This window comes from Panthera uncia, chromosome A2 (genome assembly GCF_023721935.1).
Source record: "Panthera uncia isolate 11264 chromosome A2, Puncia_PCG_1.0, whole genome shotgun sequence".
Classification (NCBI taxonomy): domain Eukaryota; kingdom Metazoa; phylum Chordata; class Mammalia; order Carnivora; family Felidae; genus Panthera; species Panthera uncia.
In genome coordinates, this window is record NC_064816.1 from 3020961 (window position 1) to 3036345 (window position 15385).

General features: G+C 59.0%; 1 protein-coding gene across 2 annotated transcripts in view; it reads right to left on the bottom strand.

The window, feature by feature from the left end:
- UBXN6 (UBX domain protein 6) overlaps nt 1-9809 on the bottom strand; it is a 10173-nt gene extending 364 nt beyond the window's left edge. The window contains exons 1-9 of one of the 2 annotated variants that reach the window (XM_049639669.1): nt 9673-9809; nt 7013-7176; nt 6624-6688; nt 5231-5359; nt 2356-2453; nt 1759-1834; nt 1105-1189; nt 634-984; nt 273-421 (exon numbers count right to left, since the gene is read on the bottom strand). In XM_049639669.1, the coding sequence (XP_049495626.1) occupies nt 273-421; nt 634-984; nt 1105-1189; nt 1759-1834; nt 2356-2453; nt 5231-5359; nt 6624-6688; nt 7013-7176; nt 9673-9755 (1200 nt within the window). In that variant the 5' untranslated portion in view covers nt 9756-9809. Of the gene's footprint in view, nt 1-272; nt 422-633; nt 985-1104; nt 1190-1758; nt 1835-2355; nt 2454-5230; nt 5360-6623; nt 6689-7012; nt 7177-8098; nt 8701-9672 lie in introns of those variants that run through there. The other variant, XM_049639670.1, reaches the window with a different exon arrangement.
- Nucleotides 9810-15385: the final 5576 nt, after the last annotated feature.

The following is a 15385-nucleotide window of genomic DNA, read 5'->3' on the forward strand; positions in this document are numbered from 1 at the left end:
CCCCCCCCCCCCCGTCAAAGCCGGGACCCCGCTCGCTCCGGCTCGCTCCAGCTGCTACCCGTAGGGGACAACGGTCCCCGCCATCAGCCCAGTCCCGCAGCAGGGACCCGGCGAGAGCCGGGGACTAGAGGGAGGCACGTAGGCGGGAAGGTGGGACTTGAACCCGAGAGCCCAGCCCCGTCCCCGGACCCCTGGGCCGCGCGCCGCCCAGCGCTGGAGTTCGTGCCTCCAGGACATCCAGAGACCCGCCCGCGGGCAGCCCCCTCGCTCACCAGCCCGCACTCGTCGAAGGCCGGGCTCTCCTCCTCCGACAACCTCTGCCCGCCCGAGGCCAGCAGCTCGAAAGGCAGCCAGTCGCTCTGCAAGGCCTCCCGGACGAAGGCATACAGCGCGGCCACCCGCTCCCGGGCGTAGAAGGTGCCTGGGTGGGCGGGACAGTCGGTGGGGCCGGAGTTCAGGGGAGCACCCCGGCCCCCACCCCAGCCCGCGCCCACCCGGCTCCCGAGGGAGGGAGGACAGACTGTGATGCCTCCTCCCAGGATGAGCACAGACCGGGGAGGCCTTGGGCTCCCGTCCCGCGGCACCCAGCCGGGCCCCGTCGCCCGCAGCCCCGGCCCCCCCGGGCGCACCCACCCTGGAGCAGGCAGCCGTCGGGGAAGCGGACGCGCAGCAGCGTGTAGGTGTATCTGCGCCGCTCTCTCTGCTCCTCCCTCTCCCGCATGGCCTTGGTCCGCAGCACACTCAGCCGCTCCACGGCCTCGGACCGGAGCCTCTGTTCCCGCTTGACCTCCTCCGCCGTGAGGGTGAAGAAGTCCCCGGGCAGGTCAAACCGGGAGGCCAGGGGCGAGGGCTGGAAGACGCGGCGCTGGCGGGCCAGCGTGGCCCGCACGGGCTCGGCGACCAGCAGCTGCTCCTTGTGCTTCCGCAGGCTCTGGGGCTGGGCCAGGGCGGCCTCGCTCAGCACGTAGAACTCCTCGGGGCCCTCTGGGGCAGGCGCGGGTCACTGCTGCGGCAGGGAGAGCCCCCCACCCCACCCCTGCCGCCCGGAGGGGCCCTCCCGCCCCTCCTCCCAGCACGGCCGGCGCCCCGCTCCACCTGCCTTACCCTGATCGGGCACCGGAAGCAGGGCCTTCTGGAAGCCGACGGCCTCAAAAAACTCGTGGGTCCCTTCCAGGCAGTTAATTCGCTCCTGGGAGTGGAGCCAGTGGTCACCAGGGCCCTGCTGGCCACCCCGCCCGGCCTCGCAGCAGCCGCTAGGCCCTGACGGGCGAAGCCGCGGAAGCTGCCCGCAGGGCTGAGCACGAACGCGCTCGCCTCAACACGGGCTGCAGGGCGCCCCCCAGCTGCTCGCAGAGGGCAGGGGACCCCAGGAGGTCACCGACCAGGTGAGGAAGGAGGCCGAGAAGCCAGAGGACAACAGGAGGGGCCCAGGGGTGGGGGCGGTGGCTGCGTGGGAAGCCGGGGGCGGGAAGGGGCCGCCGGGAGACAGACAGCAGGTGCCCCGCCAGTGGCGCCGGTAACACGGGCCAGGGTGGCGGGACCCCGAGATTTCTCCACAGAAACCAGAAGTCTGTGTTCGCGGGAGAAATCTCGCCAGCGCCGACCTCCTCCCCGCTGATTCAAATTCAAGTCAGAACAGCCGGGGCGAGGGGGAGAGCGGGCCAAACACCACGACGCTCGCCCCGTGTGCCCGGGGCCCTCGCTCCCCTGCGGCTGCCTGGTCTGGCCGCCACCCCCACGCCGGGGCCGCGTGTGCACCTGAAACACGCGGTTCTGTAGCTTGATCTTCCTGTACTTCTCTTCCTCGGGGTGCAGGCAGATGTTGTCCAGGTACCTGGGGGGGGCCCGCGGCCGTGTGGGAACAGTGAGCCCAGAGGGGGCCGTCGCCGGCCCCCCCCCCGCTCCTGCCTCCCCTCGAGGGCACCAGCGAACGCACAGGGGGCTGTGGCAGGGCCAGGCTAACGGGCCACTAAAGCCCGTGGGTGCCCCGTGGCCGGGGGCTGGGGCTCACAAGCAACGTGCACTTCCTGGCGCTCCCTGCCCCCCCCCCAGACCTGTTGGAGCAGACGAGGGGAGGGGGTGGGACCCTGCCCCCCCCGCCCCCTTCCCACCTTCCTACAATGATCCTGGAGGAAAGCAGCGGGTCGGGACCTCCTGATTTGGTAAACCCCTTCGTTTTACAGGCAGGTCAACTGAGGCCCAGAGGGCCTGGGGCGGGGGGGGGGGGGGGGGGGCAGGGGGGGGGCTGGCTGCAGCCCCAGTGCCCAGCTCCTTCCGGGCACCCCCGGCAGGCTGTGGCGGAGGCCCGGCTGTCGGGGCGGGGGACACTCAGCTGGGAGGGCTGCGGCTGCTCACTTGGCGATGGTGTCCACACCCAGCTTCACCCTGTCCCGGTCTCTGTTGAACGTGTGGATCTTCATGATGGAGGCAGCCACGGGGTCGGTGGAGAAGTGCTGGGGGAGGGAGGGGACGCACCGGAAGCGCTCACCTGGGGGTTGGAGGCCCGCAGGCACCTCTCCCTCCCCCAGCAGCTGGCCTCTCGACTCAGGTGACAACAGGTGACAGCAGGCCAGGAACATTCCACTGAAGCAAACTCAACTGGACGCTCCCAGCCAAGAAAGGAGGAGAAAGCCCTTCGGTGGCCCCATCCTGAGCCTCAGCCCTGCCCTCGCCTCGAGGGAAGAGGGGCGTCACAGCCCAGATTATGCCTCCGGGGGTCCACCCATCTGACAACTCTGCCCGTGGGAGGGAAGAGGGCAGGGACACAGAAAGACGGAGAAAGCAGGAGGGGAAGTTCCCAGGCTTGTGTGACCGGCCCAGCCTCCTCGGGACCATCACAACCCCCCAGGGAAACCCATACGGGAATTCGCTTGGTGACAGAGACATGTGCCACAGCTATGACCAAAAAGGCGTTTTCAGTAAAAAAGGGGGTGTGCGTGCGGGGGGCAACACGGGGTAGGTGTCAGGGAACAAAGAGTGGTCCGTATGCCTCATACTCCGCAGGGCAATAGCTTCTAGTCAGATCAGAGTCTTTGGGGGGGGGGGGGGTTTCAAATTTTTATTTTGAGAGAGAGCCCATGTGAGTGGGGCTGGGGCAGAGAGAGGGAGGGAGGGAGGGAGAGAAGGAGGGAGGGAGAGAGACAATCCCAAGCAGGCTCCACACTGTCAGTGCAGAGCCCAGTGCAGGTCTCGAACCCACAAACCACGAGATCCTGACCTGAACTGACACCGAAAGTCAGGCCCTCGACCAATTGAGCCACCCAAGGCGCCTCTAGTCGGATCAAAGCTTCAAACGTTAAAACAAACAACAGAAAGCAGGGCGCCTGGGTGGCTCAGTGGGTTGAGCCTCCGACTTCGGTTCAGGTCATGATCCCACGGTTCGTGGGTTCGAGCCCCGCGTCCGGCTCTGTGCTGACAGCTCGGAGCCTGGATGGAGCCTGCTTCGGATTCTGTCTCCATCTCTCTCTGCCCCTTTCCCCACTGGTGCTCTGTCTCTATCAAAAATAAAGAAACATTTAAAAAATTAAAAAAACAACAAAAAGCAAAACAGAAAAGCACTAGCAAAGTGGGGAAGGCCTTTCCGAGCGTGCCACAAAACACAGAAGTCACAGGACCGACACATTTAACCAGAGATCGAAAATTTCTACACAGCAAGGTGACCACGAGCACAACCGGAAAGTGCAAACCGAGGGGAAAATATTCACGCTGCATATTATAGGCAAAAGACCAACTTCCCTAACAGGCGAAGGGTGCCCGTGAATCGGGGTGCCTGGGGGGCTCAATCGGTTGAGCGTCCAACTCGATTTCGGCTCAGGTCGTGATCTCACGGTTGACGAGATCGAGCCCCCGAGTCGGACTCTGCACGGACAGTGTGGAGCCTGCTTGGGATTCTCTCCCTCCCTCTCTTTCTGCTGCTCCCCTGCTCGCACATGCACGCTCGTGCTCGTTCCCTCTCAAATAAACAAACACTAAAAAAAAAAAAAAAAAAAAAAAAAGCCTAGAAATCGAGAAAAAGTCCAACTACACGACACAAAACCGGGCCAAGGGTGCATTCTCACAGGAAAATACGGCCAGTCCGGGCCAAACTGAGGGAAACGCGCACGGAAACCGTCCCGAGATGTTCTCCACTGTCACTTCCGGCAGAAGACGAAGGGTCTGTGCGCCCACAGTGACGGTGTGGGGCCGGTGACGTGAGCACCTTCCCCGACGCTGCCGGTGCAGTGTGAGTCGGGACGGCGCCTACGCGGGTTCCTCGGCCACCGCCGTCCACACCCCGCACGCACGTCCCGCTTCCGCGCCCGCACCGAGCCCACAGCTCAGAGCAGCCACAGCCAAGGCTTTCCACCACGTGACTGCTGTCACTAGGGAAGGACGGGGAGCTTCCGACGTGCTCATCGGCAAGGAGCCGGTCGGACAGTTACGGAGCAGGGCATACGGTGAGGCTGGCTAACAAGAACGCAGAACTTTCTCCCAAATGCTTCAGAACAAGCCAGAAAGGGACGACAGCGCGAACGGGGCAAAACTGTTAACGGCTGGCTGCACGGTGCGAAGGCATTAGGGAGGCTCACGGAATTAAGGCTGATCAGTGGGCCTTAAAATAGCGACAGGAGCCTGGATGATCCCCGAGGGCCAAATGCAACCTCAAGGTCCCTTTACGGGGAAGAGACAAGAGAGGGGACAGCCTGAGCAAGGCGCCACGGCCACGGAACACAGACAAGCCTGGAAGCAGGAAAAGGCCCGGACGCGCGCGCCCCCCCCCCCCCAGAGCGCCCAGAAGGAAGTCGGCCCGGCCGCCGCCTTGAGTCGGGGCAGCCAGACCCACGTCACCCTTCTGACTCCCAGGGACTGTGAGACAATAAACGAGGCCGCCCGCTTTGCGACGACCTGTTCTAACGGGATCGGGAAACCCGAGCCCCGGGTGCGGGGGATGCGGGGGTTCGGCAGTTTGCGTGCACCTGCGACCGATCTCTCCCCGGAAGGGGGCCTGCACGCCTTACAGGGGCCGCCTCCAGGAAGGGTGGCCGAGCGGGGGCTTTTCTCTACCCACCCGTCTGTATCCTGAGCTTCGGACCCCACGGAAAGCCTGCCTTTGAAGAGAGACGGAAGCAAACGCGATACAGGCAGGCGCAGACGATACCGAGGGTCCGTGCCACCCAGCTCTCCCGGCTCTGGCGCCGGGACCTCTAGGTGGCAGGGCGGTGGAGGGGGGGGACACGGGGCTGCCACTCACCGAGAGAATGGCCTCTTTGATGTGTGCATCCCGCTGGTCCTTCCTGAGCGTGGCCCCCGTGAGCGGGCAGGTGAAGCACACCGCGGGCACTGCCAGGTGGGTCGAGCCCTCCTCTCTGGGCTCAGGCACCTGGGGGGACGGGGCGAAGGCGGCTGACCCCGGACTGCGGACAGAGGCCGGCCAGAGCCGCTGACAGCATGGCCCCGGCAGCCGCACGGCCCCGGTCCCGACGCTTCCCCCCTTTGCTTCTTTAGCCGTGGGACACCCTGGCCCAGTGACTGGGCCCCTTCTGCCCCGTAAATGGCTCTGCAGGGCCGCCGCACCCCAACGAGAAAGGGACAGAAAGTGTGAAGCCGCTTCGGACACGAGCAAACGCTCCATCAACGGCTCTGGCTGTTCCCGTTTCCCTGGTGACGAAGGGCCTTTGGTGGAGGGCTCGGGAGTCACGGTGGCCCAGATGAGTCCAGACCTCCCTCTGGACCTCGATTCCTAGGCGTCGTCTAGGGCCGCTTCGGTCCTTAAGACTCAGTGAGACCTTGGGGCGGCTCCGTCTGTTAAGCGTCCGACCTCGGCTCAGGTCACGATCTTACCCTTGTGGGTTCGAGCCCCGTGTCGGGCTCTGTGCTGACAGCTGGGAGCCTGGAGCCTGCTTCCGGTTCTCTGTCTCCCTTTCTCTCTGCCCCTCCCCTGCGCTGTCTCTGTCTCCCTCTCAAAAATAAATAAACGTTAAAAAAACTGTCTTTAATAAATCAACATTAAAAAAATACTTAAAAAAAAATCACTCAACAGGGGCGACTGGGGGGCTCAGTCGGTTAAGCTTCTGACTTCAGCTCAGGTCATGATTTCACAATTTGTGAGTTCGAGCCCCACATCGGGCCCTGTGCTGCCAGCTCAAAGCCTGAAACCTGCTTCTGATTCTATGTCTCTGCTTCTCTCTGCTCCTCCCCTGCTCAAGCTCTCTCTCTCTCTCTCTCTCTCTCAAAAATAAAGAAACGTTAAAAACAAAACACAAAAAACCCTCAGTGTGACCTCAAAGGTCAAGCTGCTCAGAACACCCTTTCTGCCAGGTTCTCCTTCAAAGCCCACCTCCCCCAGCAAGGCCTCCCTGATTACACCAGTCTCTGAAGGGCCCTCCCACCTCCCGGGCAAGCAGCAGAGGGCAGGAGCTGAGTGCGAAGGTCCCAGTCAACACCACCTTCAACCACAACCTGCCTCCACTGTTCTGGCGTGCCTCACAAGCTTCCTTTTGCCCAAGGCCAGACGTGACCTCTATCCGCCCCGGCACCCACGTGCTTACTGCCCGAGGCTCGCCGATTTGACCAATGAGGGACAGAACCCGCTCCCTGCCCCAGGATGGCCCTCAGGTGTCCTGCTGCCCCGTGGATGTGCTTACCCTGTTGGTCCCTGGGGCCTCTGGGCTCCCGCTGACAGTGGCTTCGGCTCGAAGTTCCTTTCTCACTGGAGAGAGGGCAGAGACGGGTCAGTTGGGGGCCCTGCCCTGGCCCCAGGCACACTCCACCCCCGCCCCCGCACATCCCAAGGGGGTCAAGTTCTAGTCCTTCCCCCGGTCAGGCCCCCCTGCCTGAGCCACCTCTCCACGCCCCTAGGTTTCACCTGAAGGCCCGACGACGGCCCCGTCTCGCTCCCGTCTCCCCTCCTCGGCCTCTCAGACCCCAGCGCCCCGGTGCCTTCCACCCTGCACCCCCCACTCTCACAAGTGAGATTTTGCGTGAGACCTTGCTTCACGTCCCCACGCCGCACCGGAAGACGGCCACAGCTCACCCTGGTTCCGGATGGACTCCTGCGACGTGGGGCCCCGGGCCCTGGGCTGCTTCTGTTCGAGCCGGGCCAGGGCTGCCGCGGCTGCCATCTGGGCCTCGTCGGTGGGTCCCTGGCGGGGCTGCTGGAGCGCGGGCTGGTTGGGTTTCCCTCTGGGGGCCCTCTCCCTGGGAAGAGACAGAGGGAAGGCGGGGTGACACGGGCTCAGGCGCAAGAGCCTCTGTCCCTCTCCCACTTCTGCCCCATCGGACAGAAACGTCCCTCTGTCCCAGGGACCACCCGCAGCCACGCGATGGTTCTAACGCAGAAAGAAAGGCCCCTGGAGACAGACGGCAGTTCCGCCTCCAGTTCCACCCCTTGGGGCGAGTCCCGCAGCGGCCTGGGCCTTGGGGTCAAGGCAGCTAATGGGGGGGCAAGGGGGGGACAGAGGCCCGCCCCCACCGGCCGCCACGGATGCACGTGAGGGGGGCACCTTTCGCCTTCAGGAACCGGTGAGACTCAAAGGTGTCCCTCCCCTCCTCGATCCCTTTCCTTCCAGCCTACGACAGCCAGGTGGCACGGCTTCACTTAGGGAGCACCGACTGTGTGCCCGGCCACGTGCCAGGCCACGTGGCGGGGGCTGGGTTTCCTCTCCCCCCACGTGGCCACACCCCAGCCCCCTGTGATTACTTAGTTCTACAAAAACACGGTTTTCAAGACGCCTCGCCTGCCCTCTTCGAGGCCCCGCTGGGCAGCCACAGGGACCGTTCTAAAACCTAAGCCGGAGCTCGTCACTCCTCTGCACCAAGCCCTTCCGCCCCACGCACAACACAATCCTGAAGCCCCCTTGGGCCTGCAGGCCCTTCACAACCTGCCCGCTCCCCTCCTTCACGCCTCCCTATCTACACTGGTTTCCTACTGCTGCTCCCGCAGGCCCAAGTGGCTCCCACCACAGGGCCTTTGCACTTTCTGGCCGAACTGTTCAGTCTGCAGATGGGGGGCGGGGGTGAGGAAAGAAGTCTGGGGGCAGCTGGGGCGGCTTCAGAGTCTGTGTGTGTGTGGCGGGGGGGGGGGGGGGGGGGGGGCAATTTCCACTTGGCTGCACCTCACCTCATCCAGCGCTCAGCTCGAATGTCTCCTTCTCGGAGAGGTGTTCCCAGACCACCTAAGGGCCCCCAGCTGTTGCTATCTCCTGCCCCTGCTTATTTTTCTTCGTGGCCCTGAGTACTGACTGCTCTGTCACCACCCCTGTCCTGATTTAGCTGTCCACCTCTCCCCACTAGAAGATGAGCCCTGAGACAGCAGGAACCTTCTCTGAGCCGCATGGTGACAGCGCTTGTCACACACCCCGAGCCTCGTCTTGCCCCACGCGCGTCACAGAAGTCTGGATCTCCACACTGCTCCCCTCTTCTCTCCTCCCGGGTTCTCATCTCCCACAGCCATCCCCCACACGGCCCCGCGTCTTTCCTGTCACGCTCAGTCCCCGCTGCTGCACCAACCCCCACCACTTGTTCAACAAATGAATGGACCCCCTTGTCTGGCCCTCTCCCAGGCTGCCCTCCTCTCCCCGCTCAGGCTCCCGGGACCTGATCTTGTCCACCGGGCTTCCCTCCTTGACTCATGAACCAGGCCCTCGTGGGCCTCCTTCGGCCAGTCCCGGGAGCCCCCATCCCCGCGACAGATGCACTGATGTCATGCACCCACTCTCCCTCACCCACCCCTGCTACCCTGTCCTCCCTGGCGCCTCCCTGCCTCTCCCCCCTACCACTCCGGGCCCCACCTCTTCACAATCCCTTCCATTATTCCTCAGGGGCCCCACCCCCTCTGCACTTCCTTTGCTCAATCCACCCCCGGCCCACCAGAGCCCTCACTGTCACACACCTCCCCCACTGGGTCTCCAGTCTCGCCCCCGCGTCCTTCTCTTCCCCAGGCCCTCCCCGGACAAGCCACAGAGGCCTGGATGTGCGCCCTGCCGGACCTCCCTCTTCTCCCCTCTCCTCCCACGTCTCTCTCAGGACCTGCCTTCGGCTTCAACCGTCACCCACAAGGCCCCCATCTCCTCCCTGTCACAGATGTCTCCAGCTCACCTCCACCCACTCCCCTCCTCTTCCCTCCCAGACCTTCCTCAGCCAATTCAACCCCCGCTCCCCCGATCCTCTGAGACCTCTTCCAACCCCGCCTCAGGCTCCCTGGACTTAAACTCTCTGACCCGGTCCTCCCTCGCGCTCCAGAGCCAGGGCCCAGACCTCTACGGCCACGGACGCGAAGCCTCTCCCCTCTCCCCGGCCCCAGCTGTACTTGACTCTCCAGGCTCTGTGTCCAATCTCTGTACACAGAGACCCCCCCCCCCCAAAACTGGACGACGCCTCTTGGGGGCCCCTTCTCCGCCCGCCTACTCTCCTACGGTTTCTCCGCGGACCCCCAGCTGCTTGCAACCCCGCCCCCCTAGCCCCCGCCTCCAGCCCCTCCCCCTCGGGCCTCTCTCCCCCGTGCCCCGCCCCCGGAGGCCACCCCTCCCCCTTACTCCCACCCTTGCCCCCCGTGCCCCGCCCCCGGAGGCCACCCCTCCCCCTTACTCCCACCCTCGCCCCCCGTGCCCCGCCCCCAGAGGTCTCTCCCCACCCTCGGACGCCCCTCCCCGCCCCTGCCCCCCCGGATCTCAAGCCCCAGCGCCGGTCACGCACCCCACGGACTCCGTGAGCTTCTGACCAGGCCCCGCACTCTTGAACTTGATGTCAGCCTTGATCTCCTGGAAGAATTTCTTCATGGTGGCGGCGGGCCCGGCGGCAGGGGGCCGCGGGGGGCGGGGGGGGGCGCAGGGCCCAGTCGGGGTGGGGCCGGCAGGAGCCAACAACCGGAAAGAAAATACCTCGCTGCCGGAAGTCCCACCTTCGCGCCGTCGCCCACGTGACAATCGGCCCGGTGCGCCTCTCTAGCTCTCCTCGCCTCGCTGGCCCACGGCGGCCGCTCTGCACTGTCGGCCGCGTCTCGGTGGTTAGTCGGGCCTCAGTTGCCAGGGGCGACGAGCTCGCTTCCAGCGGGTGGCTGTGCCGCTCGCCCTGCACCTCGTTCCCCAGAGGGGTGACCGGAGAGGGCGGGAGAAGCCCGCAGAGCCCACGGAGACAGCGCTGGCCCTGACCTTTCCCCGGACCGAAAACCTTCCCTGGCTCCCGCATGCAGTGCAGGGTGGGGGCCGTGCAGGACCGTAACGAGTCAGCCCCGCGTCTGGCACCGGTGGTCAGGCGCACGTGGTGGGGGACGTGGGAAGGGGCGCCTGAGCCGGGGCCTGGGGACCCACGGTGGCGCATCCCCTAGGGGCCTGGGTTACGGAGCTCTGACGTCATCCTGAGGGCCTGCGCAGTGTTTAGGGGGAGAATCCGGTGCAGCCCAAACCAACCTTCCTTTAACTTCCTACGCGCTGGGGATAAGAACAGCACCCACGTCCACGTCGTTGGAGGATTATAAGGGTAACGATGCCGTTAGAAATCATTCAATAAATGGAGCGCTTTATGATGATCTACTCCGTTTTGTTGGTTTTTTGGGAGTCGGCTCTGTACCAGCAAGGAAGAAAACAAGGAAATCCTTGACCTCGCAGACCTCATGATGTTTTCCATGGTGTTGGGGAGGGAAGACAGACAACATGATAAATAAAGTTTACGGCCGAGGGGACGATGTTAACGTGCTGGAGAGAAAAAGTGGACAGTTTGCAACATCAACTAAGGGGGTCGGGTGCAAGAAAGGGACATTTTTCGGACCACCAGGGAAATGTGAATGTGTCTGGGCGGTAGATGATAGAAAGGGGCTGTTGTTGACCTTTTTTCGTTTATTTGATTTTTGAGAGGGAGAGCCCAGCGGGGGAGAGGCAAAGAGAGAGAGGGAAATACCGAATTCCAAGCAGGCTCCAGGCTCTGAGCTGTCAGCACTGAGCCCATCGCGGGGCTCGAACTCACGAACCATGAGATCATAACCTGAGCCGAAGTTGGACCCTTAACCCACTGAGCCACCCAGGCGCCCCACTTCTGGACTTTTCATAGGAGTGATAGTGGCGTGGTAGTTATGGTCCATTTGGGCTTTGTTTTATCTTTTGACCCTTTTCATCCATTTCTCCCACCCCCCTGCCTTTGGCAAGCACCAACCAGTTCTCCTTGTCTAGGACTTTGGTGGGGCTCTTTTCGCTTGTGCTTTTGTTTGTGTTTGTTTTGATCTCTCACATACGAGAGAGATCATACTGTATTTGCTTTTCTCTGACTTATTTCACTTGATGCCCTTGCTGTCCATCTATGCTGTCACAAATGGCAAGATTTCGTTCTTTTTTTTTTGGGGGGGGGGGGCTAATATTCCATTGTATGTCCATACCACATTTTCTTTATCCATTCATCCATCGTGGCCACTTGGGTTGTTTCCATATCTTGGCTATTGTAAATCGTGCTGCAACAGGATTGTAGGACTGAGCCCCATGTGGGACTCTGTGCATGCTGGGCATGGAGCCCGCTTATCTCATTCCCTCTGCGCCTCTCCCCGGCTTGAGCTCTCTCTCTCTCTCTCTCAAAAGATAAAAATAAAAAATCGTAGCCATTTTAACAGGTGTCAGGTGATAGTTTATGGGTGTTATTTGCATTTTCCTAACGATGAGTTGATCACCTTTTCATGTACCTGTTGGCCGTCTGTATGTTTTCTTTGGAAAAACGTCTTCAGATGGAGGAAGGAGGCCTGACCCAAGGAACGCAGGAAGCTTCCAGAAAGCTGGGAAAGGCAAGGAGATGGATTCCCCCCCAGAACCTCCAAAAGTAGTACAATTCAGCCAACAGAAGGATTGTATCTCGGTGGGACTCATCTTGGACTTTTCCCGCCAAAATGGTAACAATAAACTTGCATTGTTTTAAGTCACTAAGTTGGCGGTAATTTGTTACGTAAATAGGTAGCAAAAGCAACCCCTAGGCCATATAACCCAAAGAAATAAGTCCTGCTATTTCTCCCCAATTTATAGAGGAGTTTACAAAGTTCCAAACACGCTTGTCCATAGCACCACAGCTTTCAGAGGGAGGATTCGAACCCAGGACCAGCAGATCTAACGACACTTCACTGAGGTGCTTCTCAAATTGTAATGCACACTCCAGGTCCATGGAGAGCTTCTTTAGATGTACATTCTGATGCATAGATCTTGAGGGGGCTATGATTCTGCACCCCCACACCCCCACCTCCCACCCCCACGTGAGAGTGCAGGAGGCTGGTCTAGGAGGACTGAAACTTGCCTGGCACTGAGCAAGCCCATAATAGATGAATACGTTATGAGGCGCCTGGGTGGTTCAGTTGGTTGAACGTCCAATTTGATTTCAGCTCAGGGCATGATCTCACGGTCTGTGAGTTCGAGGCCGGCGTGGGAATCTGTGCTGACAGCTCGGAGCCTGCTGGGGATTCTCTCTTCCTGTCTCTCTGCCCCTCTGCCTCCTCTCAAAATAAATAAGTAAACATTTAGGGTGCCTGCGTGGCTCAGTCAGTTAAGCAGCTGACTGGCTTCGGTCATGATCTCACGGTTCGTGAGTTCAAGCCCCGCATCTGGCTCTGTGCTGACAGCCCGGAGCCTGGAGCCTGCTTCTGATTCTGTGTCTCCCTCTCTCTGCACCTCCCCTGCTCATGCTCTGTCTCTCAAAAGATAAATAAATGTTAAAAAAATTTTTTTAATTAAATAAATAAACTTAAAAATAAATAAATAAGTAAACATTTAAAAACAAAAAAAAAAACCCTGTAAGAGATGAATATGTTACTATTACAGCTCAGGCAGGGAAATGTTCTTAGGTAAGTGGAATCCAACACTCTGTGGCGGGGGGGGGGGGGGGGCGTCCAAACCCCAGTGTTACCCTTCTGCCTCAGTTTCCCCATCTGGAAAGCAGGGATGACAAATAACTGATCTAGAAATGAAATGTTAATAACCTACTACATAAGGTGACCTGGGGGCACCTGGCTGGCTCAGTTGGTGGATCATGTGACTCTCTAACTTAAGGTCATGAGTTTGAGCCCCACATTGGGGGTAGAGGTTACTTGAAAAAAAAAAAAATAATAATAATGTGGCCTGGAACATATTGGCTGCTCTATAAACGTTACCGATTTTTTAAAAACAGATTTTATTATTTTTTAAATATTTATTTATTTTTGAGAGAAAGTGCATGAGCAGGGGAGGGGCAGAGAGGGGGGGCGGGGACAGAGGATCTGAAGCAGGCTCTGGGCTGACAGCAGAGAGCCCAACGCGGGGCTCGAACTCACAAACCGTGAGATCATGACCTGAGTCGAAGTCGGATGCTCAACCGACTGAGCCACCCAGGCGCCCCAAGATTTTATTGTTAAGTAATCTCTACACCCAACGTGGAGCTTGAATCCGTGACCCCGAGATCAAGCATCCCACGCTCCACCGACTCAGCCAGCCCTGTGCCCCTAAATGTGACTTATTATTGTACTTGGCTAAGTGTGCGGTAAATATTTCCTAATGACAGTCCCCTGGTAAACTGGAGGCCAAGTCTGTAGCACACAGTAGGTGCTCAGGCCACCTGCTGATTAGAGGGGCCGTTTTCCTCTCTTGCCTCTGCCCGCCACTTTGGGGGGCCCTCCCCCACCTTCTGGGAGAACCCCGGCCCCAGCTCTCATCAGAGCCTGATCGTTTCCCAGCCGCTCCGTGTAGCTCAATGAATTCTGGGCAGGACGTCTGGTTTTCTGCGCTGGTTCAAGGTCTGGGGGAAAAGTGGGCACCGAATCAGGAGGGCTTTGGAGGCAGGGCCCCACAGAAGTGGCATCTGAGTCCTTGGACTTGAGGTATGACGTCAGGCAAATCATACCCCTCTCTGGGCTTCAGTCTCTCCAGCGGGACCTAATTCAGGCCCCTCTGCACCGTCTTCCTCATTCCCTGTTTGACTTCCACATTTGTCCCTTTTGTGACTTAGCAGTTACAAAATACAGGACACCCCATCGTATCTGAATTTCTGATAAAAACACGTTAACGTTATCTATGTAACGTTAAACGACAATTTTAACCATTTTAAAGAACTAGGAGTCAGATACTTTTATTTGATAATATTTACCATTATTTTTCTTACTGTGGTAAAACATATATATATATATATATATATATATATATATAACATAAAATTTATAATTTTCACCATTTTATTTTTTTTAATTTTTTTTTAACGTTTATTTATTTTTGAGACAGAGACAGAGCATGAACAGGAGAGGGGCAGAGAGAGAGGGAGACACAGACTCTGAAACAGGCTCCAGGCTCTGAGCGGTCAGCACAGAGCCCGACACGGGGCTCGAACTCACGGACCGTGAGATCGTGACCTGAGGGAAGTTGGACGCTTAACCGACCGAGCCACCCAGGCGCCCCTAATTTTCACCGTTTTAAGTGCACAGCTCAGTGAGATCAAGCACATTCGCACTGTTGTGCAACCACCCTCACCACCCGTCTTCCAGACTTTCTCGTGTCCCCAAACTGAGACTCTGTCCCCGTGAAACAGTGACTCCCCAGCCCCTGCCCCAGCCCTGGCTCCCACCATCTACTCTGTAGTAGAATGGGACTCCTCTGGGGACCTCCTATGAGTGGGATCCTACAGAAGTTGTCATTTGTGTCTGGCTTGTTTCATTGAGCATGATGTGTTCAAGGTTCATCCACATTGTAGGATGTGTAACAAATCATTTTCTAGTTTAGAGATATCACAAATATTGCATGAGACAAAGAGAACATACTTACGGTGAAAAAGCATTTGTCATGTATCGACAATTGAGATTTAACTGGGCATTCTGAATTTTATCTTTAAGGATACGATTCAACGAATTTCACTGTATATTTGCAAAGTAGTAAGACCCAGCACCACGATCTAAGTTTAGAACCTATCCATCACCCCAAGAAGAAACCTCATGGCCCTTTTTGTGGAATTATAACTTTCGCTCTGGATTTCTACCGCTTGTTCAAGGCAACTGCTTTGTCTCTTGAAAGAATTGCCCCCCCCCCCCCCCCGCCTTTTGGACATTCCATCAAATGGCATATGACGTTGGGATCAGAGAATATGTGACTTTTTGTCTGGCTTATTTCACTGAGTCTAGTGTTTTTGAGGCTCATTCAGGTTGTAGTGGGTCAATGCTCCTTTCATTACTGAATAGTGTTTTGTTGTCAGGATAGAGCACATCTGGTTTATCCATTCACCTGTAGATGGAGACTTGGGTGTTGGTGCTTTTTGGCCGTTGAGAATCATGTTGTGGCGTCTACTGGCGTGCCAGTTTTTATGTGGAGTGTATCTTCATTTCTCTTGGGTAGACACTTCGAGATGGAACTGGTAGGTCACGTGGTTAAGTCTGTTTAACTCTAAAAGAAAAGTATTGGGGCGCCTGGGTGGCTCAGTCGGTTGGGTG